The sequence below is a fragment of the Pelobates fuscus genome, chromosome 4 (assembly GCF_036172605.1).
Source record: "Pelobates fuscus isolate aPelFus1 chromosome 4, aPelFus1.pri, whole genome shotgun sequence".
NCBI classification, from domain to species: Eukaryota; Metazoa; Chordata; class Amphibia; order Anura; family Pelobatidae; genus Pelobates; species Pelobates fuscus.
In genome coordinates this window covers 126,231,042-126,257,376 of record NC_086320.1, presented here as the reverse complement: position 1 = coordinate 126,257,376, position 26,335 = coordinate 126,231,042, and the positions used below count along the sequence as shown (strand labels likewise).

At 40.1% G+C, this 26,335-nt stretch overlaps 2 protein-coding genes across 2 annotated transcripts in view; one reads left to right on the top strand and one right to left on the bottom strand.

Annotated features, from left to right (window-relative positions):
* PTPN2 (protein tyrosine phosphatase non-receptor type 2) overlaps positions 1–186 on the top strand; it is a 99,096-nt gene extending 98,910 nt beyond the window's left edge. Inside the window, exon 11 of the mRNA XM_063451595.1 lies at positions 61–186. The gene's annotated coding sequence lies outside the window, so the exon portion shown is untranslated. The remainder of the gene's footprint in view (positions 1–60) is intronic.
* A 5,678-nt stretch (positions 187–5,864) lies between these two features.
* PSMG2 (proteasome assembly chaperone 2) lies at positions 5,865–26,333 on the bottom strand. Its single transcript, XM_063451579.1, has 7 exons — positions 26,224–26,333; positions 15,834–16,005; positions 12,942–13,000; positions 11,239–11,357; positions 7,731–7,901; positions 7,420–7,540; positions 5,865–6,517 (listed from the first exon to the last, which is right to left on the bottom strand). The coding sequence occupies exons 1-7, from the start codon at positions 26,278–26,280 to the stop codon at positions 6,434–6,436; spliced, it is 783 nt and encodes a 260-aa protein (XP_063307649.1). The 5' UTR covers positions 26,281–26,333; the 3' UTR covers positions 5,865–6,433.
* Positions 26,334–26,335: the final 2 nt, after the last annotated feature.

Below are 26,335 nucleotides of genomic sequence, written 5' to 3'. Positions count from 1 at the left end.
GACCAACCTTCTGGAATAAAAGGGAATCATGACATGTCACACATGTCATGTGTCCTTAAGGGGTTAATATTGGAAATGATAAAGTGCATACAAGATAATATAATTCATTGCAAAATATAAATGTTCTAAAAATAAAGTGTATATTTGTACCTAAAATGAAGTGTGCATTAAAAAAAATAGAAAATATTAATGCTTGATTTTTTTATATATGACAAACCACTATTCCAATATTAACTGTATATATCTCCTTTTTTATTGTGATATATATAATATTTTATAATGCAATACAATGGGTTAATTATTTTTGAGAGGTAGATAACTTTTGAAAAAGGCTTCTTATAATTCTAATTTTTGATGGACATAAATACGCCCTTCATGTATACGCAAAAGGGGAAAAAAGGACTCTTAAAGCCAAATTAGGAATTTGGAAAGCCAAATTAGCCAAAGGACTCAGGCATTCTGACGTATTTATAACAGACCTAAATGAAAACAAAAGAAAAGCAAGCGAAAAAAAAATCAATCATGATAAAAAAAGTAACAAAAAGCAAGTCAAATCAAAAATTGACATTTTGTATCTAGAGGTTGTGAGTTCTTGAATCCAGAAGATTTCTTTGTTTTAGCAGCTTAATCCGTTCCCTCCTCTTTTCGATTTTGTCTTTAACTTTGAACCTTAATTGTGAGACCATGTCCTGCCTCCTTAAAATTTAAAGGGACAGGTAATTCCAATTTAACTTTCCTAATTGTGGACCTATATTTAGACAGTCTCATTAAAAAAAAAGACTGGCTGAATGCGCGCGCGGCTCACGCCGCGCATCCGCATTCAGCTGATGATGAGGAGAGTCGCCCGGCGCTGGAGAAAGAGGTAAATTGAACCCCTTCCACCCCCTAGAGCCCGGCGGGAGGGGGACCCTGAGAGTGGGGACACCCTCAGGGAACTATAGTGCCAGGAAAACGAGTGTTTACCTGGCACTATAGTGGTCCTTTAACCTACAGCTAGAAATTCAGAAGGCATTTATACTTCTGCCTTAAACAAGGTCAAATAGTATCTGCAGAACCTAGTTTTAAACTGTTTGCAGTCCCAGTGTTTCCTTTTGTTATTTTTTGTGACTGGCATTGGGTGATATTGTAGCAATCTCTCAGGAAGTTTCTATTCGTGTTAAAGTATCCCATTCTGGGTACTACTACTTACCAGTATATACTTATTACAGACAACCTTAGTCTGCCTGCTACTCACCTTTTTATGTCCGGTCTCTTAGTTCAGTCCAGCTAACCCACTTATTAGATACCCCCATTAGGTCTTTTGAGCTTGTTAGCTCTCCTCAGTGAGTTAGATGTGGAGTGTATAGGTATTTTGATATTTGTTTTTTTTCTTTTGTAGCTTATTAATTACAATAAATGTGTTTTTTAATTTACATTTACCCCATAAAGGTTCATCTTAAGTGCCCCTGGGACCTCCTGTCCCAGGTACACACCTATTTTTTTGTTCTTTAACTTGTTTACCCCTTAAGGACACATGACGTGTGACCTGTCATGATTCCCTTTTATTCCAGAAGTTTGGTCCTTAAGGGTTACACCCTCAGGACATAGTTAAAGCTCCTATTTATAGGGGCTTTTGTTCGTTTTTCTATTATGAGTGTCCTTAGAGACCTATCTTCCCATATGCAACCTGGAGTACGTTCTAATATTCCATTACATCTGGATAAGTATCTTTAAAAATTGGTCAGTATGTTTTAATAGACAAATACTTTTGATTATGAGTACCAGATTGTGTGCTAAGAATCAACCTTTTGGTTTCAACATTGGTCTTTGGAGTGATTGCATCTCTACTATAAGGAGTGCTGGGAATTTTGTTTTGTTCCACCCCACCAGGAAAATATCTAAATAGTCTTTTTTCAGCCTTAAAGGGACACCCCACTAATCAAATTAAAATAAATAAAAAATAACACTGAGCAGATACAGCATCAATGAAAACATACATGCTTTTAATTGTGCATTATTATTATTATTTTTTTTCTATGCGCATGAATGTAAAGTGCTGAACCAGAGGGAATAAAATGTGTCTTTACAGTCGCTGACTGGGCCCATAGTCGGTGGGCAGGAGGCCAGCTTCCACACTCCTCCAGGAATCTATGGCAAACATCTGTGGAAAGCCGCATTTGTCAGAGGACATCTGTAATATTTCACTTACCAGATACCAATATTTTTGTTTTTAACATCTGGTGAATTTGATTGTGATCGTCCAGAAGTAGTATACATTCGCCAGTGTTCTATCAAATCTATACCAACGTCACTTCCGGTGCACCCGCGTCACCGGAAGTGAGGTGAGATCAGTTGAGAGCATGCTAGCAGGCCTATAGTATAGAATTTTGACAGAGGGGTCATGTGATCAGCGGGGCCACTAATCTTAAGGGTGTGCCGCACGCATCTTTCAGATATAGAAATCTGATGGGTGTACTGCCCATTCACGCGGCCCATCCTACAGGTATAGTCATCTGTATACAAATCTGACGGGTGTACTACAGATGCTTGCGGTACATCAATCAGATTTCTATACCACAGCTTTCACTGTGTAGAAACATACACAGTGTAGGCTAATGTGGTGTTAAAAAAGGGAGATGCACAGGGAATGGGGGTGGGGTCTCCAGTAGGTTTCTATGGATTGAGTTAGCAATCTTGGGATGCCAGGCTTCAGCTTAACTTGTAAGTGGCTTGCCTTTATATTTTTCTTTTAACTTCTTGCAAACCCATGCACTGTAACTAGTATCATTGCATGTTTACACTGAAACCTGAAGCAGAGCTCTTTTTACTTAAAGCGGCACTGTCAATCCTCCTGCAAAATTAGTATTTTATATATATGTTACATAGATGAAAAGAGACTAGGGTCCATCAAGTTCAGCCTTCCTCACATATGTTTTTGCTGTTGATTCAAAAGAAGGCAAAAAAACCCAGTCTGAAGCTCTTCCAATTTTGCAACAAACTAGGAAAAAAAATACTTCTTTACTCCAAAATAGCAGTCAGATAGCTCCTTGGATCAAGCAGCTATTACCCCACTAATTATAAAAACTATATCCCTGTATGTTATGTTTTTGCAAGTATTTATCCAATTGCAGTTTAAACTTCTGTATGGAGTCTGATAAAACCACCTCTTCAGGCAGAGATTTCCATATCCTTATTGCTTTAAAAAAACTAAAGAAAATTATATCCACGTTCCCAGCACTCAAGTTCCCTGGTGCCAACTCCAGCCATAGCATAGGATACAAGATGAGTGCACTCTGGGGTCTGTAGTAGGTACAAATGTATGCTTTTATTCAGCACAATAAATCATCTTTTCTATGTTTGGTATTTAGCACTTTAACGGAGGTTGATGAGAGTTCCTACAGCTTTATAGCTGTACCACTACAGCAGTAATTATTATGTATGTAGTGCCAACAAATTCTGTAGCGCTTTACAGTGGGTGGACGAACAGACAGTTGTAACCAGACAAGTTGGACACACCGGAACAGAGGGGTTGAGGGTCCTGCTCAATGAGCTTACATGCTAGAGGGAGTGGGGTAAAGTGACACAAAAGGTAAGGATAGTATTAGACTAATGACAGTTGCAAGAGAGTAATCAGGCGGGAGCTATTAACAGTTTAATTGATACGCTTTTATGAAGAAGTGGGTTTTTAATGATTTTTTTTTTTGGAAGGAGTGGAGACTGGGTGAGCATCTAACGAAGGAGGGAAGTGAGTTCCACAGGAACGGTACAGCCCTCGAGAAGTCTTGAAGGCGAGCATTAGAAGTGGGAGTACAGACCGAAGATAGACTCAAGTCTTCAGCAGAGCGTACGGGCCTAGACGGGATATACTTGTGTATTAGGGACGATAGATAGGTGGGAGCAGCATTATGTAGAGATTTAAAAGCAAGAACCAGAATTTTAAATTAAGACCTATATCTTACAGGAAGCCAATGTAGGGACTGACAGAAGGGTGAGGCATGGGTGGATAGGATTTGTCGATAGACTGAGCATGAGGGGTGAAGGAGAGGTCAGAGTCAACGAGAACACCTAAGCAGCGAGTCTGTGTGGTGGAGCTGATGATAGCAATGTTGACTTGGGAGACAGACACAGGAGTAGCAACATTTAAAGGAGGAAAGGCCAGAATTGGGCATCCAGTCAGAAGTAGCATAGATGCAGTCAGAGACACTAGTCAAGAGGGATGGGGGAAATCAGGAGACGACAGATACATTTGCATGTCATACGAATAGAAATGATATTGGAAACCAAAAGAACTAATGAGTTTACCAATGGAGGCAGTATAGATGGAGAACAGTAGGTGACCAAGGACTGAACCTTGGGGGACACCAACAGAGAGGAGTTGGGGAGAAGAAGTAGAGCCAGAGAAAGAAATGCTGAAAGAGCGCTGGTAGAGGTAGAAGGAGCACCAGGAGAGCAATATCTTGTAGACCAGTATTGCGGAGGATGAGAAGAAGCTGTTGACGATCAACAGTGTCAAAAGCCGCAGAAAGATCAAGGAGAATTAGGATAGAGTAGTGACCACGAGATTTTGCAGCGAATAGATCATTGGATACTTTGGTCAGTGCCATTTCTACAGAGTGCTTAGCGCGGAAACCAGACTGAAGCAGGTCTAGCAGAGAATTGGACTCAAGGAAGTCTGTCAATCTCGCATACACAACTCTTTCAAGGATCTTGGATGCAAAAGGCAGTAGCGAGATAGGACAGTAGTTGGACGGGTAGTTAGGGTCAAGGTTGGGCTTCTTTAGAATTTGGGTTACAGTTGCATGTTTTGAAGGGCAATGGAAATATGTGGGCGGGAGGGGGGGGGAGAGAGAATTTTAGTGAGGTAGAGAAAGAGAAGAAGACAGTACGGATGAGATGCAAGGGAATTGGATCTAGGGAGCAGGTGGTGGGGCGGGAGGACTGGAGCAGAGCAGAATCCTCTTCTGCTGTAGCGGGTGTGAATGAACATAGAACAGCAGAGGGAGTGAGGTTAGGGGAAGTTTTGTAAGGGAAAGAAGAAAGATGAGAGATCTCTTTCCGGATTGTAGCGATCTTGTCAGTGAAGTGAGTTGCAAAGTCTGAGGCGGTCAAGTAGTAGTTTTATGGCTAATCTTTATTTTAGTGGGAATGTGAGCATTAGCTAAAATTCAGAAGATGGATGAGGGTTCACCTCTATCCTAGGTTTTTAGAAATTGAAGATACTATGCTGCTGGATAAACAGACAATAACTAGAGACAAGTTTGCGAAGATGTGAATTTTGTGGCTTGAGTATACAAAATGTTCTGTCAGGCAGCCACAATGCAACCTACGCCCCCCTGGCCCTTCCCTCAACCCCCATCTCTTTCCTTATTACTTTGGTAAAGGCATCAACATAGAACATTTGTTTAAAACTACTCTGACAATTCTGCATTGTCTTTAATGTCGTCAAATATTCATTTAAAAAAAAAAAATGCAGTTTTATATGCTCGGAGGTACTTTTATGGTTGCCATGTTGGAGAGTATGGAACCCTTCTGTTACACGGACAGTAACCTTCAGCTGATAATTAGTAAACAGTCTTTACAGACACCCACAAGCCTTTCAGTGAGGAGATACACATTTTTGCTGCATTAGAACTGCCAGTGCATCTCTGAGATATTTTCATTCCTTAAATTCTGGCCAATGTCAGCTTTTACTCTTAACTGCTCTTGTCCTTGCTCTGGGTCACAGAGATGACAACCCCCTCTACAAACAAGGACTTCTCCCTGCTTAACTAGAGAGACTAAGTTTTTCAAAACAACAAAGAATTAGGCTTAACTAGTTCCAGAATGGGTTAATTTGTGACTTGGTGTGTGATTTGCATAAATTCTGAATCATTGCTCTTCCACTATTTTTGGAAAAATAACATCTTTTATTTTGAACTCTTCCCGGCAGAAAGGATGCGGACTAGACACAGTATAATGTTTGAGTGAAGATTTTACAGCATCAGTCTAACATTCTCGACCACACAAAGGGCTAGTTCTAAATCTTCAAAATCAACAAAGAAATCTTGGTATTTTACCCATGCACCAATTTCAGGGAAGGAATGCAGTAAGAAGGGCTGGCCTTTATATAAATATTGTTTAAAGCTCTGCTTTGTATCTCATTGTTAATCTCATGTTTAAGTACACCAGCCATACTGTACAACAAAATATTAAACAATTAAGAGCAGGGAATAGTGGGGCATGGTAACATAAAGTGGTTATTTAAAGTAAAAAGCTCTCCCGGACAGCCATTATTTCTAAATAGTTATTCGATGGACATGTTTTGGAGCCATTTCTTGGTGGCTGGGATTAATGTTGTGTGACCAGTCTGTGTGTGTCTAAAGAACTGTTAAAGAGGTCCATCTAGCACACATGCCTTAGGCCAGAAGTGCCTAATCATTTAAAGGTAATAACAGAGAACTTCTGTGTTCAAACATCAGAAGAGAGCAGGTGGCAGGCCGCTGCCAAACAGTAGCCTCCAGGAACTTGGCATCTTCCATTCAGTAGGTGAGCCAACATCCTGTAAAAAAAAAAATGAAAATCCAGTGAATGAATACAGAATTTTCGAATACCCATGACCCATCATGCATCTACCATTCAAATTTTCTTGCAAAAAGAAAAAAAAAAAAAGAAAAATTTTACTTGTGTATCCAACAAGATAGAAACAAATTCCTGTTAAACATATTAGGGGTTAATTACTAAACAGTGAATTGTTAATTGAAAACCAAACGGCTAAATTTAGGACAAACAGTCAAGCTGGGAAATCAACTGAATTCACTGTTTATTCACTAGGGGTGCCCAAAAAGTACATTCCCCATAGGTTTTAAAACTGCATGCTTTGAGACAAAGCACCATGGAAACTGTAAAGACATACAAAGTATCATGGGAGTTGTAATTCTACAAGATTGTGGATCTACTTTTTGGGCACCGCTGCACTGAAGGTATGGTAATTGGATCATTTCTTTAGTAACCTTTTAGCAGACAGATTTTTGTTCTAGACAACATGAATACATTAAGCATGATCCTCTGAAGTAACCCCTGATAGCGTTCATGTCCTCTTTGAAATCACAAGGAAAATTCGGAGAGTTTAAATTAATTGTTTCAGAGTATCAGGTCTATTTGAAAATAAGTGAAACGACGAATAGAGATATTTCAAATGTAGGAATTAACAAGGGTGATTCAATTTTTAGGCCAAAAAAAAAAATGACCTGGAAAAGTTATACAAATCAGATATGCTTCCAGTTCAGTTATTTTGGACCTAAATTTGATTTCCTGATAATTCTCACTGTAGTGAATAACTGCAGGTAGAGCAAAGTTAGACAGCACAATGTGACAGATGGCTATGACAGATGCTGCATTCAGTTGATTTATACAAAAAGGACGTTTTGGGAACAGAAAATGTGCATAGTTCAAGTTACTTACTGAATGTGGAACTAGATGGAGCCACTTATTAGCATGATTTACCAATGCAAAAGCATCTGGGATGTTATCGCCTTCTGAACAAAACTTCAGCACAACTGCCATCTGGATCTCTTCTGAACAACTGCATTAAAGGTCAAACATTAGTTTCATTTGCTTTGGCTGTGAATACATTGCTTTGCTTTCATTTTTGTGGGGGAAATGTACATTCGGCCTTAGATTAGCACATGTGTTGGAGACGTGCCATTTAACAGTTCTAATACCATGGCTAACTGGACTCCTGGTGCTCGATCTACCCATAGGAGTAAACTTACCAGTCACTGTAAAACTGCTTCGTAAAACCTCCCCCAGGGATGGAAATCTGTTTTTCTTCATTTATACCAGGATATGCTGACACCTTCTCCATTTGCTTCCACTCCAGCTCTTTCAACAGATCTGCCACAGATCTTTCCATGTTGGGGGTTAACAAGTAACGGAATGGTGGTCTATAAATATCAGATTAAGCAGGTATAAGTGGGCTTAGTACACATGCTGACAAACCGAACACAAGGACTTAAGCTTTTTACATTTCTTGGTAAAGTAGTTACAAAACAAATAGAAAATGAAACCAAGGCACACCAGAATTTGCACATAAGTTATACCAATGTCACAAGATTCAAAGTAAATATAATAGTCCAGATTATACAAAAGGCAGTAATCCCAAAACCACATAGAAAATAACAAAGTGCAAAAAAGGTCAACCAACACCTATATAAATGATATACTGACCAAGAGCAGGAGAAATAACAGCTCCGGTGTTTCGGCCCTAAAGCCTTCCTCTGGGGAATGATATTGTATTAATAAAAACATGTTATGAGGAAATTCTGGTGTGCCTTGGGGGGTGTATATATATGCCTACCTGTTGGGGGGAGGGTTTTTTCCCTTAAGAGCACCCAATACCTTGTATATCACATCACTTAAACACCCTCTCCGGTTGAGCTTTCTTCTATAATTGTATATGCGAAAGTAGTTACAAAGCTCAAGACAGAAAAAAAGTGAATATGAAAAAGTTGTCCGTGTGCGGTATTAAAAAGATTTCAAAGTGGTAAATGTTACATGAAGAGATACTGGGATGCACATCACGACTTGACAGGGTGAGGGGGCAGATAATTGAGCAGTGAAACTACACCAGGGGAAGGCAACATTTGGCACACCAGATGTTGGACTACATCTCCCATGATGCTTTATCAGCAATAAGGCTGTAAAAGCATAATAGGAGATGTAGTCAACAACATCTTGAGTGGCGATGGATGCTTTCCAATGTTCTGTACACTAAAACTGCTTCATTAAGATAAAGTTGTTTTGGTGCTCAGAGTATCCCTTTAACCTTTTTCAGGAGATGCCTCTATTTTTTTTTTATTAAAGATTTAGAAAATTGCATAATCCAGTTCAGACAAGGCAAAACCAGGGCAAACATTGCAAATGGAGATTATGAATGAAAACACTGTTTAATTTCTCCTCCTCTCTATACTGACTGCCAGTTGCAAAGGACAGAGATTATAGCAATGAGTGACATGGAGTCAAGATAAAGGCACACAGATTCTGGATTTAATTTTCACACTTCACATATCAAATATAGGGTTAAGTAAACCATATGATAAAAATCCGGGAAAGCTCAAGTATATACAAATTTAATCTGTTTTGTACACGGGGGTTCTGTTCTACTCGTGAGACATTGCTGAACACAAATGTGTATTTCATTGCAGTAAAAGCCAACATTATGACATTCACAGTTAAAAGGCCATGCAAATAACAACATTTATTAATTTCACACATTTTTAAAAAGAGATTCTAATCCTATTAAATCATTTCTCATATCAATATGTGATGTAAAATATAAGTCTCATTTCTCCTGAATAACATGATATATAATAAATGTGGGTGCACCTAATATGAAAGGTAAATTATGGCTGAACAGATTGCAACTCAAATTCAAGGTTTTGTTTTGGTCAGAACTGGTCAATTACATCCTTCCTTAAGGGGTTAAATGGTGAGAGCATCGTTTAAGAGAGGTTACAGTGGGAGGGTGGTTTTCTTTGGAAAATTGCAGCATTAAAATATGTTATTTCTTTAGGCAAACAAAATTCATCAGTGATTGCGTAGTTTAGCTTTTTTTTTTAGCTTGTTTGCTTTTGCTACTGCACACTGTATGATTAAAGGAACAATAACGTTAAAGTGTATTCCGAACTCTATGGTGTCCCTCTGGCTCATAGAGAAATAGAGATATGGATTACCAATACTCAGAATGGCTGAGCCTGGCCCGGCCCTCACTGTCTATGTGGCTATAAGTTACACTTCTGCACTAAAAATGACAATTTTGTCCAAGTTTAGAAGGCATGCTTTGACTTCTCAGATGACGGCGGAAAACATTGATGCTGCTAATGTGCAAATGTAATTTCTGCTCTAAAAATATGGACAGCAAGGGCAGTGGGCACCCATCAATTTGTGTCACACTGTTGGAAATTATATGACTTTTAACCTGGGAGATGCTGCCACCATGACCCCTACAGTGGGCTTCATTGTTTATGATGTTTAAAGTCCCTCTTGAATATTAAACCAGAGGAGGTGAACAAAAAAAAACAAAAAAAAAATCTGAAGTCAGGATTAAGTTAAAGCTAGCCAGGGTGAGATATGCCATGGCTGGGTAGTTATATAGAGTTAAATATAACAGAATGCAACACACTAAAGAACTACAAAAAAACAAACAAACACAAAACAGCAACGTGTCCCCTGTGGTAAAGTTTTAGTCCCTATTAATGTTCTGCAGGATTTTAAGTGTGCCAGGATACCAGAGTGCGCATGTGTAGAGGGTAATGAAAATGACACAAACGGGAAGCAATCTGCATCACATATACTGCTGCTGTGCTGCTGTAGGACAGAGCATTAGTACGCAGGATAGTAACCTACAAAATGCTACACAAAAACTTAACTTGTTTGAGTGTTTGGAATGCATCGCCAGTTAAAGTGACACTATAGTCACCTGAACAACTTCAGCTTAATGAGGTTGTTCAGGTGAGAACTATAGCTCCCTGCAGCCTCTCTCATGTAAACACTGTATTTTCTGAGAAAATACAGTGTTTACATTGAAAGCTAGGAACACCTCCAGTTGCAGTTACTCAGAGTGAACCAGAGGGACTTCTGAGTTGATGGAGGCATAATATGCCTCCATCCACCCAGATCTGCTGTGCACGAGCATCCTGTGATTCAGTATCTCCTCCCACTGCATGCAGACACCGAACTTTCCTCATAGAGAATCATTGATTCAATTCATCTCTATGAGGAGATGCTGATTGGCCAGGGCTGTGTTTGAATCATGCTGGCTCTGCCCCTGATCTGCCTCCTTGTCAGTCTCAGCCAATCCTATGGGGAAGCACTGTGATTGGATCAGGCTATAACATGTCAGCAGACTGTTTGTTTTTCCTGAGTCTCAGCATGCAGATTTACAGCTTCTGGCTTGAATACAGTAAGATTTTTACTATATTTATGGAGGCATGAGGGGCCCAGGGGGGCTAGATGGTCGTGTTAACACTATAGTGTCAGGAATACATGTAGTTGCACTGGTAACTATAGTGTCCCTTTAATTATACAGATTTTACTCTGAATGCTGCAGATTCAGGACTGCAGTGATAAAAAGGTGGTAAATCGTTTCTGAAACAAACACAGTAAACGAGAAGCACAGATAAGCACCTGTCTCCATTTTACACACAGAAAGCCTTCACATCAACAAACAAGGTAAATTACTTTCACACCAATCCAAACTAAAGCCTATTCACTTTAACCTACCCGAAGAGTTGCTGGTCAACACGTTGGTACGCATGGGTGCTCGAGAACAGGATCACTTTGGTAAACCCACACCTTTTGATCCAGCAAATCAGAGCCTGCCGAAAGGCTTTGGATTTTTTCTTTACATAAAGATAAAAAGTTAAAGATTGAAATGGAAATTCTAGACCTGTAACTTGAAGACAAACAGGAATATGTAAGAAGTCATTGTTTTGCATTGAAGAAAAAAATAAAATATCACAAGGAGAAATATATATTTATTTTCCTCCTAAATGAACTTCTCCCCCTGCCGCTTTGACATTCAGAGAGCACGCCAGGCATTCCCTCTCAGAAATAAATGTGATCCATTTGTGTATGCCCAGAACAGGAGCAATCTACCGGAAGCCAACCTACAGCTACACAAACTGCTCTCATGACTGGGAGGGGGATGGACTTTTCAATGCATTGGAAGCATAATCCATAAGAAATAAAAATAGTTTGATCCACGCTGTACAACAAAGAATGTGTAAGAAAAGGTAATGTACTTTAAAATGGTTAATGAATCTTTCTTAAAGTGGCATTTGTACTGCACTGAAAAAATTCATTGTAGGATAAATACCTTATAGAAAATGCCTCATTTGCTCATGGCTAGAAGTCAGCTGGGCCTAGCTCCAGCACAGATAATAGACAAACATGCACAGCACACCAAGGTCCTGGGCTGCAAAGCAGTTCAAGACCTATCTAGACACCAGTCTTGTTATCTTCTTGTAAACGAGCAAGTAGTGTTAAAGGTAATAAGATTGTGTTGCATTGTCAATTGTTAATACCTTTAACAACTACTTGGAAGTATATTACTTCATTTAGGTTTATTAAAGGTAGGGCTTCCTTTAACAACTGTTATTCTCTCTTTTGGATTTTCAGTCCGTTCTTTCTTTACTTGTTTATCGCCTAACTAGTGGGTTATTCCCACACAGAGAATAACAAGTGGGTTTTCTTTGAAGCTATCCATCTGGTCCCTTTATTTATAGGGTCCCTTTGGACTCGCTCCTTTATTTTCTATTGCTTTATACTTGGAAGTTTGTTATTTTAATATTATTGCAAAACAGGAAAATAAGCCTAAAACAATATTGTACCTTTTACTAGACATAACTAAAAGCTTATTGGTTGTAAGAGGATTGGCATTTTAAGGCAAATGTTTAAATGTGTGTTTATCTTTAGCTTAAAGGGACACAGTAGACACCAAGTCACTTCAGCTCATTGAAGTGGTTTGGGTGCAACTCCCATCACCCATACAGCCACTAGAGGGACTTCCAGGTGGATAGGCGACTTGTTTGCCTAAACGACACTGGACGTCCTCACACTATGCATGAGGACTTACAGCGTCACCGGAAACCCCATAGGAAAGCAGTGAATAATGCTTTCCTATGGAGAAATCCTAATGCAAGTGCGGCCATGGAGGGCTTGAGCGTGGGTGGAGCAGAGCCAGCGCCAAGGGTCATTAGCGCTGGACCCAGGTAAGTGACAGAAAGGGTTATTAACCTTAACAGTGGGGGAAGCTATAGTGTCAGGAAAACGAGTTTGCTTTCCTGGCACTATAGTTTCCCTTTTAAGTTAGAAACAACTGCAGCAATACAGATGTGTGAAAACCAAAATGTGCTCAGGTACTTTCCCAACCAAAATTACCATGTTGCTATAAGGCCAAAACCCATTTTCAGAGCACATTTTACCTTTATTAATGGTGATCTGATCTGGAGGACAGCAAGCTTTCTTGAGGACAATGCATATACTGAAATAAAAAGAATATCAATATTTGTTTATTTTTAACTACATATGCAACAAGACTACAAGTCAGAGCATGCAGTGAAGAAAACATTCTATTCAGAATGAAGTGGCCAGTGGCAGTCAGCGGCCCAGCTGCAGAAGAAGTTATGGACCAGTTAGGCATGGATATATGCATATACATACACATACTTGTACACACACACACACACACACACAATAATGGGAATGAAGTTCCCTACTTTAGTGATACTGCCGGCTGCAATTTAAAGGACCACTTCCTCTGAAACTGCTATGTTTATAAAAAATGGGTTAACCCTAGCTGGACCTCCCAGACCACTTCATTAAGCTGAAGTGGTCTGGGTGCCTAGAGTGGTCCTTTAATGCAAACATATCCTCCTACATTCTGAATTGCTAAGTAGGAATTACATTTAACTTGTATAGTTGATATGTACATTTACATTTACATTTTCTGTATGTAGTGGTTCTTTTTCCCACTTCCAACATGCCGAAAATGCCAGCACTGCCGACCTGTGAAAAGAAGTATAACGTTATGACCGAAAGACCGGAAGTGACCTCATTACGTATGATGTCAGAATCATGTGACCGGGCAGGAAGTCACATGACGCGGATGTTCGGCGAACCCGGAAGTGAAGGAAGACGCCGGCAAAACGGCGCCAATTTCAAATAATGGAACACTACTTAAGAGACAGAAGGATAGCATGAACCACACACTTTGACAAAGACCTGGAGGTCCTAACGAGTTAGTGCTGTGGACTTTTTACTATGTTATTTTAGCTTTTTTTATTTCTGTATTTTATCCAGTAAAGTTTTTTCATTTACCTTTACAAAAGGCTGGAGAGAAGTTATCCTGGTGGGGAGTCTGAAAGCCGGAATAAGCTAATTATTCACCTGCCATTGAAGCCAGAGCCAGATCTATGTGGCTCTGCATACTGTGAGTGACCCATTACCCTCTATTGATAATGTTCCTTTTAAAACAGTATCACACTATGTATATGTTTTTATTGTAGGACAATCAGGATGTGTTTCATTCATCATACTAAGTATACCTGATTTGTGTATATTCTCTTTGCACCCCCCTTATACCTTTCTTTTTCACTATATCTTGAGTGCTTTTATTGTATGGGGGTAGTTGCTTACTCTTTGTAAAAGCGCCAAATCACCATTCCTTTGTTGTTTGTATTATATTGTAACTATGGTGAAGAATTTTTCAAAAATAAGTAATATCAGGTTACTGTAATGCACTCTTTAGTGAATACATCACATGTGTATCTGACTTCAAGGGGTCCGATGCCTACATTTGCCCAGATTGCAACCAGTCCATCCCTGGCCATGTTAGATTGTGTATTTTAAAGGATACTCCGCATAAAACATTAAATCATGCATATTTCAAAAGTCATTAGGAATTTTCCATAAGTGTGTAGGGGACAAACACACATGCACCACACCAAAAACACAACAAGAAATACACTCTTGTCTCTCATGTAATTCAGCCCAGGAAACAGGGGGTGCATCTCCCTCCTCTGTAAGAGCCAGATATACCATTACGCATAGCAGAGAGCTGCACTTCCCCACCTTTTCGCAAATTCATTTCTAAAACATTTATTACATTTAATGAAAGTATTTTTTTTATTAAAAAAAACACATTTCCCCAGATTCTACTTGTGTGACCAACTTCCGCTTAACCTACCTTGCCTGCTGCATACAACATACAATACAAAGTAACCTTGATACTCATTTGCATATATATATATATATATATATATATATATATATATATATATATATATATATATATATATACTGATGATGCATTATCCATCCCACTCACCATTTGGTTATGTTAATGGTGAGCTCCTCATTTAAGTGAAAGCAGCAAATAACGATCATTATTTTCCTTTAGTTGCACCTGTATTGTAATTTCTGCACTACCAAGGACATACTTGAAAATAATTATTTACTTTTAGGGGATCACTGATCAATCTAAGCCAATGAGCTAAGCCCTGCATTGTCAGACATAGCTCAGTAAAGAGAGTGTCCGGCTATGTAGATGCAGAGAATGGTGCCCAGCAGACCTCAGGTAAGTAATCAAAAACTTTAGAAAACCATTTTACTACTTACATTGGGTGGGCACCTGTACAGTCCTTTAAATTAGTTTGCTGTAGTGGTTATGGTGCTTGGAGTGTTTCCTTAAGCCAGGGAGAAGGAGGATATATGTTTCCTCCCAATTTACTATGTTTCATATTTTATAAAAGTACAAACATTGCTATGAGTGCATTTGTGAAGAGCTGAAGGACCACAACAGTCACCCAGACCACTTAATAAAGTGGTCAGGGTTTAGTAGTCATGCCTTCTTTACCTGGTAATGTTATTAAAAAAAAAAAAAAAAAAAAAGTTTTAATAAGTTTTACATTGCAGGGTTAAATCCACCTATTGTGGCTGTCTGACAGCCACTATTGGCAATTCTGCAGCCCTGACCAGGTAAAGGTAAGTCACATGACACAAAAAGCTTATAATTAATGCTTTTGTACAAGGTTCCCAATGGTCCTCTATTTGTATTTATGTATGTATTGGACTTTCATGGGTCTGGGGCCTAAGGAGGAGAATGATTCCTCCTTGACGTCGCAGGAGGTGGAGAAATAAGAAGGACCAAGGGAAAAAAGGTAAATCCTTTATTTATTCAATATTTTTTGGCTCAAAGAAAACAAACACACACCTTTAAAAAGGCTAGTGACAGGGGCACTATAATGTTAAGAATATAGGGTTGTATTCCCAAAGCTAGTGTTCCTTTAATTACATTTACTCTTTACAAGACTCACCTTCAGCATTTGTACAAAGCTCCTTTGCATTCTCCTCATTGGTTGCATAAGGGTTATTCCCAACCATTGGTACAAGGCAGTCTGTGTAGAAATAGCCGACCTTTGGCATATTCAGTGTTGAAATAATAAGATCGATGGCTAACTGGCCCACATTTCCCACGGATACAGCTGGCTAAAGCAAGAGGAAATAAGACTTAAAAAACTATTTGGATATGGTTTTGGAATTGCATGCCAACAAATGATGAGCAATACCCTCATGAAATCCTCAAAAGAGACATCCCACAAAATTCTTAAGAGATACGATGATATACTATCAGCTTTGCTACAGATAATTTGTATGCATAGTACTAAGCCACAAAAGTTAGAGTCTTGACAGTTTTTATTATTAGATTATAAAAACATTGCATAAATGCATAATAAGGTTTGTAAGATTCCCCAGGAATATGAGGATTATTTCATTCTACATAACATAAACCTTAACCATTCAATTCCAGAAATGAAATCGGAAGGAACAATGGTGTCAAGGGTTTACTTGTCTAGGGACATAAAATTGTGGTCTACATAGAGGAACTGCATATGCCAGCTCAGAGACATGGCACAAAGTAATTTCAATTATGTAAAATAAATTATATATACCGTATTTATTCGAGTATAACGCGCACACGTGTATAACGCGCACCCCTAATTTTCGATTAAAAATCGGTATAAAATTTTATATCGATTTTTAATCTAAAATTAGGGTGCTTGTTATACTCTAATAAATATTCGAGTGGGTGCTCGATAATACCGACCGCCGGGCTCATTACAAGCCCGGCGGTCCTGGGGGGGTGGGCAGCAAGCGTTTACTCACCTCCGTGCAGCTCCTCCAGCTTCCCAGTGTACATCTCGAGAGACCCGCGGCCAGCTCTGACGACGTCAGAGCGTCAGAGCTGGCCGCGGGTCTCGCGAGATTTACACTGGGAAGCTGGAGGAGCTGCACGGAGGTGAGTAAATGCTTGCTGCCCACCCCCCCAGGACCGCCGGGCTTGTAATGAGCCCGGCGGTCCTGGAAGGTATATTTATTCGAGTATAACGCGCACCCTTAATTTTAAATTAAAAATCGGTTAAAAAAAATGCGCGTTATACTCGAATAAATACGGTATATCTCTCTGAGTTCTCCCAGCATCTCAAAACACTCTGCAAAATACTTTGTAGGAATTGCCATCAGCGGTCTCTTAGTATTTACCTATATCTCATCGGCGGTCTGAAATCTCCTCCCTTTCAAAGGTGATTTTAGTTTTGGAAGAAGCCAGAAGTTGCAGGGTGCTAATCTTTCAACTGATTCTCGACCAACTTTGAAGCGTTTGAGTCAAACTTATTTGTGCTGCACCCATTGCATTGTCACCGAAAGTCTTCTGAATCATCCAAATAGTTTCCGGAGGAATGTTTAAGCTTAAATGCAAAATTGAATGTGGACTCATTGCTTTACTCTGTCATTTTAAATGTGAAGGCCACACAGTACACATATAGAGAAATTGTAGTTGTTCACGCATGCGCATCCAAGTCCACTCTCCTTAATGTAACCTGGCAGCCAATGTCACGCAAACCGTTCTCGTACTAACAATGTCTTGACTTTTTCAACACAGACAAGTACAAGTACGTACACACACACACAGTATGAGTGTGTGTCTGATATAGATAAAAGCACACAGTCCACACTACATTCCTAATTCCATCTATGCAATTGCACACAATTTGGAAAACCTAATTATTTATAAATTTGCTGCCCTAACATTTTTTGCATTGAAGGAACACTTTAAACAGGTAGTTACTCTGAAAATAACAAATAGTAGCACAATTACAATAATACTACAGTGGTTATAAAAAAACCAAAAAAAAAAAACCACACCCAACAATATAATGGTTTGATGTAGAAAGATGATGAATCCTTTCTGTAAATATACTTTTTAAAGACCAACCAACTATGCTTACATGAAATGGCCACAGGTTACTTTCTGATACGATACATTACTGTATGTAGCTACAAAAGCTGTGACTGGCTGAAAGGCCTTTGAGAAGTCTCTGTGGTTAACAATTTGGTCTGCCTTTCAAAAACAATCAACAGTGCGTTCCTTTTACAGTAAGTCACATGTGTAAGAAAAAAAAAAAAAGCAGTAGTTACATCTGTAAGGAATCTTCCCTGATATCTTGAAACTGAATTTATATTCACAGCACTTTATCTTACTGCACACATGCACCCGTCATGGTTGAATATTTTTATTACTGGTTATGTATTAAATCATATATATATATATATATATATAATTTTTTTGTAATATTGTACCCTATTGTATCAATGCAATGTTTTGTGGACCCAGGACATAATTGAAAACGAGAGAAATCTCAACGTACCCTTCCCAGTAAAATATTTTATAAGTAAATAATACATTTAATTTGCATAGGTAACCAAAGTAGACAATTTTACACAGCTCTGTAACAAACATTTTTGATAAAAGTAACAACTAAACTTCCCCATTAATATATAGCAAGCTAACCAAATAGAAGTCATGGCTGAACACCTTTTTTCCATGATAACCTCAAACACTATACATAGATGTGTGGCTATAACCAAGAGGTTATGATTGCAAAGATACAAGATAATATGTTTACTCAATTCACTTAGATTGTGTGAGGAGTGGGACATTGTAGAGCTTAGTAACGAAACACTAAGTTGTATTGAGTAATGAATAGCAAACTCTTGGAAAAATTCTCTCCAATATATAGACAGCTAGAGCATCAAACATCTTATTCCACAAGGTACCCTCAGGGAATAAATGGGACATTTAGAAATTGCATTACATGCGAGCGTGCACCAGCTAGAGCTTCCCCAGTTCAGTGTTTAACAGGAACTTAAATACAAAGTTGAAGAAAACATTAATTGGCCAAATAAAATAAAAGAAGAATATAAAATAAATCAGATTAGTATTTTTGGGCAGACAATTTTAACTATATTCATAGTATAAGATTTTTGGGGGGAGTTAATCACGTTGCAAAACTGAAGTTTGTGTATGATCTCTCTCTCCACACACACTAAGTTTTTGGGCAATGGTAAAAGAAAAAGGATGAATCATCTTTGACAGGCCTCCTATAAAATATTTCATAAAGCGAATATTTGTTGTAGTTCTTGCTAATATTAAAACAATAATGGAAAGGAAACCACGTGTTTAGCAGTGAAACTCAGACACAATGCATCTTCTGAATGTGTTCGATTTCACATCATTCAGAAACTGAAACCAACAGACATTTTTCTGCTCAGTTAGACACTGCTTCCCCCTATTGGTAGCAAATACAGTATATATTGATTGAGCCCACAGCAATGAATTAGGCTGTTTAGAAATCCTGCAGCAATTCCCAAACTACAGAAACAAACATAATCAAGAAAAAAAAACAAAAAACATTAGAATAAAATAAGCAAATATTGACTTAGCATTCCATCTTATTATACTATCCAATTCCTGGAATTCAAACAATTCAGACTATACATTGTGCTATGGCATTGCAGTACAGTCTGCCAGCTTGGAGGTGTAGGGCAGCTGCACATGTTACTCCCCACCTTTATTTGACACAGCAAGATCCCATAAACCCTCATGTGCCTGCATGCTTTTATCTTTCCATTCATACACTTGTTGTCAATTTTTAAACCACATCATACAGACTGTAAAACATACCTTCCTTAAAGGGACACTATCGTCACCAGAACAACCACAGCTTATTGCATTTGTTCTGGTAAGTACAGGTGATATTCGAAAAATTAGAATATCGTGCAAAAGTTCATTTATTTCAGTAATGCAACGTAAAAGGGGAAACTAATATATTAGACGCATTACATGCAAAGCAAGATAGTTCAAACCGTGATTTGTCATAAGTACGATGATTATGGCGTACAGCTCATGAAAACCCCCAAATCCACAATCTCAGTAAATTAGAATATTGTGAAAAGGTGCAATATTCTAGGCTCACAGTGTCCCACTCTAATCAGCTAAGTAAGCCATAACACCTGCAAAGGGTTTCTGAGCCTTTAAATGGTCTCTCAGTCTGGTTCAGTAGGAATCACAATCATGGGGAAGACTGCTGACCTGACTGTTGTGCAGAAAACCATAATTGACACCCTCCATAAGGAGGGAAAGCCTCAAAAAGGTAATTGCGAAGGAAGTTGGATGTTCCCAAAGTGCTGTATCAAAGCACATTAATAGAAAGTTATGTGGAAGGGAAAAGTGTGGAAGAAAAAGGTGCACAAGCAGCAGGCATGACCACAGCCTGAAGAGAATTGTCAGGAAAAGGCCATTCAAATGTGTTGGGGACTTTCACAAAGAGTGGACTGAGGCTGGAGTCAGTGCATCAAGAGCCACCACACACAGACGGATCCTGGACATGGGCTTCAGATGTCATATTCCTTTTATCAAGCCGCTCCTGGACAACAAACATCAGAAGCGTCTTACCTGGGCTAAAGAAAAACAGACCTGGTCTGTTGCTTAGTGGTCCAAAGTCCTCTTTTCTGATGAGAGCAACTTTTGCATCTCATTTGGAAACCAAGGACCCAGAGTCTGGAGGAAGAATGGAGAGGCACACACTGCAAGATGCTTGAAGTCCAGTATGAAGTTTCCACAGTCTGTGTTGATTTGGGGAGCCATGTCACCTGCTGGTGTTGGTCCATTCAGCTTCATTAAGTCCAGGGTCAACGCAGACGTCTACCAGGAGACTGCTTCCTTCCGCAGACTAGCTTTATGGGGATGCCGACTTCATTTTCCAGCAGGATTTGGCACCTGCCCACACGGCCAAAAGCACCAAAGCCTGGTTCAATGACTGTGGGATTACTGTGCTTGATTGGCCAGCAAACTCGTCTGACCTGAACCCCATATAGAATCTATGGGGCATTGCCAACAGAAAGATGAGAGACGAGAGACATGAGACCGAACAATGCACAAGAGCTAAAGGCCGCTATTGAAGCATCCTGGTCTTACATAACACTTCAGCAGTGCCACAGGCTGATGGCTTCCATGCCACGCCGCATTGAGACAGTAATTGCTGCAAAAGGGGCCGAAACCAAGTACTGAGTCCATATGCATGCATATACTTTTCAGAGGTCCGATATTGTTCTATGTACACTCCTTGTTTCATTAATTGCATGTAATATTCTAATTTACTGAGATTGTGGATTTGGGGTTTTCATAAACTGTAAGCTATAATCATCGCACTTATGACAAATCATGGCTTGAACTATCTTGCTTTGCATGTAATGCGTCTATCTCATATATTCGTTTCCCCTTTTACGTTGCATTACTGAAATAAATAAACTCTTGCACAATATTCTAATTTTTCGAGTATCACCTGTATAATCATTCCCATCAGGCTTTTTGCAGTAAATACTGTCTTTTTCAGAGAAAATGCAGTGTTTACATTACAGCCTAGCCCTAGATAACTCCACTGGCCACTCAGATGGCTGCTAGAGATGCTTCCTATGGCAGTGCTGCACAGTGAGCAGCATTGCCATTCAGTGTCTCCACCCTCTGCATGGAGACACTAAACTTTCCTCATATAGATGCATTGATTCAATTAATCAATATGAGGAGATGCTGACTGGCCAGAACCGTGTTTGACTTGACCTGGCTCTGCCCCTGATCTGCCTCCTTGACAGTCTCAGCGAATCTTATGGGAAAAAAAAACAAAAAACACTGATTAGTTCACAAAATCACTTCTGATGATGTTTGCAGACAGGTCAGAGGCAGACAGGGGCAAAGTCAGCAGCTGCAGACTTGGATAGAAGTAAGATGTTACTATATTTAGGGAGGCAAGAGGGGGCAAAATGGTGGTTTAACACTTTAGGGTCAGGAATACGTCTGTGTATTGACCCTATAGAGTTCCTTTAATGTGAAATTAGCAATTCTATTTGTGGATTCAAGCTTCACCTTCAAGGGATCCTATAGTGCCAGGAAAACAAACCTGTTTTCCTGGCACTATAGGCTCCTGTAGTGCCCCCCTCCCTCGGGGCTGAAGTAACCCCTTCAGTCACTTGCCTGGATCCAGCGCTCATCCCTCGGCATTGGATCAGGCTCCGCCCACACTCCTCCACTGCCGCTGGCAGTCAGTGAGGACGTCCAGCGTCAGATAACGGACCTAAAATCCGTTTAGATTCCAGAAGCCCTCTAGCGGCTGTCTGTTAATCAGCCACAGAGGACAGACTTAGAGCTGCAATGTAAACATTGCAGTTATCTGGAACTGCATTGTTTACCATTGTAGCACTAAGTGCAAAACAGACAGTGCACCCAGACCACTTCAATTAGCTGAAGTGGTCTAGTCCCTACAGTGTCCCTTGAACAATCCTGTGCCACAGAAACTCTGTGCTCTATCTACCAGATGAGGAAGGGCTTGAATTGCATTATTCCACCAATAGCTTCAAACAGATCAACTGAAATCTTTAACTCAGATCTCATTTCATTCCTGGGAAAACACGTAATTACATGAACCTTTCAATAAGGCCTATGTGTCAGTCCGCATCCCCTTAACTGTCTATAAGTAGAGCAATAGGCAAAGTTTGGAGAGGATGCTTCATGACGGCCTGGAAGCACCATCCACAGAAAGATAGGAATCAAATCTGTTGGAAACTGTAAAATGTTTATTATACACACACACACACACATCTATCAAATCAGAAAAAGCAAGAAGGTTTATTCACTAAATATCAAATTATAGGGAAGTGAAATCTGAATGACAAATTGTGGACCCAAAAAAGTGCTGACTCAATTTAGCCACAGCCTGGCTACTTTAGCTGACATTTTCTTTTCAGTAAACCGCAATTCAGTGTTTAGTGAAAATCCAAGTATGAATATGAAATTATCTGCATATTTATACATGGGGCAGTCATGATACCCTTTTAAATGCCAAAGAAAAAAAAATGGGTCATCTATTACTCTGTTCTGGTGTTGACTCCTGTAAATGTATGCACCTCACCCTTCATAATCTGTCCTGGAACTTGTTGGTGTTCATGACATTTCCAATCCTACACATGACTACAGCCTTGTGCCTCATTTTGACTGTTCAATGAACACTCTACATAGGGTACATGAGCAGCAATTGCCTCAATCAGGACAGAGAAGCACTGTATGCATAATGCATAACCAGCATACTTTACATAATGACATCAGACGTAAAATAGATATAATTATTAAATGCATTTTATTCTGAAGCCAGAGATGTTATCTGTCTGTCATTTCATTGAGATGAAACTACATTTTATGCTTTGACTGTCCCTCTAAGCATATGGCCTGTAATAGGGATAGTTTAAGCAGCACTAGGTAATAGAACAAGTGATAGCATTACACTGTACTGTTCACAAGCTCTGCAAAAGAACTCATACTTCTAAGTTAATAATACTGTAAAAAAATGAGTTGGCACATGGATTGTACATGTAAGTTCTACATACTGCTGTAAGAGTTATTTTATTGAAATATTTAATTCGTTGTGAAAAAGAAAAGAAAACCACCACAAAGTCCAAATGCTTTATGAGTTTGCCATCTTCCATTTGTTGTTTTATGTTTTCTTGTGGTCCTTCCTTGTATCACACATCCTCTGAACTAGCAGGGAGTTTGCAAAAGTTTTGTGGAGTACAAAAGTAAACACTAGAACAGCTTCATTCATGTAGGAAGTACCAAAAGTAATCTGTGCATGTTGCTGTGCAAACCAGAAATATCTATGTAATAGCCCTAAGCACAACATTTAGCAAAAAAAGAAACAAAAAACACTACAGCTCTAGGGCTATCCGTTATCCCTTAGCTATGAAAAGAACGTTTACGTCCTCTAACTTGTATGTTTGATGTATGCATGTGAGGCAGTCACACGTTGTGTTGCTCATTTCTTCCTCCATCCAATCCAAAGCTATATACACGTGTTTGGCTAGCATCTTGAGGGAATTGTTCTGCATAACGTTATCCATAACCCTATTAACAAACATGTCAATGGATGGTCAAACTGCAGTATGTCAAATACCGGCTGGTTGACTCTTCAGAGCTGATAAATGAAACTACAGCCAAACTACTTATGGCATAAATCTATAACTGGACATAGGAATTTGGAATAAGATCAGACCACGTAGAGCAGAGTGAGAGGCCTCCGTAATCTGGAGGAAGCAGTCTGTTCCTGCAGCTTACAAGTGCAAATGTATCAGCTTTAGAAACTTGCAACAGGGAGCACATTTTTAATTTTCCTTTTTTGAAGATCAAAGGTTACTTTAAGCCTGCAGTCCTTCTTTATGAACACTATGGGCATCAAACCACATTAACTCAATTAAAAGTGTATGGTGTAATCACCATCTAGTGTTAAACCATTTTCAAATGGTTTAACACAGAGGGATTGTCCTCAAGAGCCAATCCTCTTCTCCTTGGACTGATGGGGAAACATTAGCTTGAGCAGCAGTGAGAGCACTAGCTGACAAGGCTAAGAGCATTAGCTGACAATCTCGACCTATGACTGGCCACCTGTCACCAGTACAGGTAACAAAATGTCCTTATGCTTAAACACGATGAGCAGCCAGTAATAGGCGGGGAGCTTTGGCTAGTGAGCTGTGGAAACAGTATCTCAGCCTATCTCTGGCCACCTGTCACCAGTATAGGTAACAAAATGTACTTATGCTTACTCATGATGAGCAGGCAGTGATGGGCTGAGAGCGTTAGCAAGTGAGCTGTGGAAATATGATCAAAGCCTATCGATGCACAAGCTAATGATTCCACAGCTCAGTGGCAGAGTTTACAACTTCATTAAAGGTGGCATTGTGCGTCTGGCAGGACCCCTGGTAAGTGTTCAAACCTTTCTTAAAGCGGCACTGTCATGCCGAACTTACCTTTCCCCAATTGCTTCCTCTTCTCTTCCTCTCTCATGATCTGTTATGCGTTTCGTCCTATCTGCTCTAGTTTTCTTTAAAACATAAGAAAGTAGGGACTACTTTGTCTTTTGTATTTTTCCTACGCCTGACCAGCTCTGACTTACTTCCTGAGCAGCGGGTGGGGCCCTAAGTACAAAGGGGGGGAGGAGGTACCTATTGTCTCCATCCGGCCCCCACCCATGAGCGGCGGGTGTGGGCCCTAAGTATCAATAGAAGGGGGAGACCTATTGACTTCCCCCCTTTCGGCGCCCACCCATGAGTGGCGGGTGGGGGCCCTAAGTAACAAAGGGGGCGACGACGACGACGACCAATTGTCTGTATATAGTGAATGCAGTGTGTTTGTATAGTGTGTGTATAGTGGATGCAGGGTGTGTGTTTGTGTAATGTGTATATAGTGAATGCAGAGTGTGTTTGTGTAGTGTGTATGTCTAGTGTGTATTTAATGAATGCAGTGTGTTTGTGTAGTGTGTGTACATAATGAATGCAGAGTGTGTGTGTTTGTGCAAATTTTTTAAAGAAATGTGTTAACATCTTGTTTTAGTCCTCCTCCCTGCTTCTTACCTGGCCAGGAAGGGGGGGAGATCACATTCCCTGGTGGTCCGGACTCTGCAGAGGAGGCCCAGCACACTTTTACCTACCTTCTCAGCAGCTCCCTTGTCTAACTTTCGCAGCCTGCGTGCCACGCGGAACGTTGCCATGGTAACCTATGGCAACGCTCTGACAGCCGCGGGACTCACGAGAGTTAGACAGGGAGCTGAAGTAAATGTAAGTAAGAGTGTGCTAGGCCCCCCAGGACCCTGGTGGCGGCCCTGGTCTGCATTATCGGCAATATCGGTATCTTTATTGGCCAATACCAATATTGCTGAAAATACAGATTATCGGCCGGACTAATAATTGGTCGATCCCGGTAGGGACGGGGGAGGGAAACAATAGGTCCCCCCCTATTGTTACTTTTGCCCCCCAGCCGCCGCTCATGGATGGGGGGAGGGGGAGACAATAGGTCCATTTTTGTTACTTAGGGCCCCCACCCGCCGCTCATGGGTGGGGGCCGGGAGAGAGACGATAGCTGTCCCCCTTTTGTTACTTAGGGCCCCCACACGCCGCTCATGGGTGGGGGAGAGAATAGGTCCCTCCCACCTTTGTTACTTGGGGCCCCCACCCACCAATCATGGGTTCCATTGAATAGCCCCCACTTTGGAGGGGAACGGTGGAGGAGGACACTATGTCCTCCCCTCTTAATTATTTTAGAAGATGCACCACCATGGGGGACCTGTGCTAGGTCCCCCTTTATTTGATTTATTTATTACGTGAATGGCCAGGAATTTAAAATGAACAATAAACAAACTGGAAGGGTTATGCCAGGCCATCCCAGTTTGTCATAAATTCTGAAATTCACATTGAATTATCGCACAGAATTCCCATGTTAGCCAATAGCCATGTATGGCTTTGTGTGCTGCTCACTAGAATTAACATTACCAGCAGCAGAGTGCACTCCGCCGGGATAGCCCGATCCGAACCTGCCGGGAGCAGCATGACTGGCTTCACAATGTGACGTCCCACCGCGGCGACGGCGCACTCAAAGTGCGTC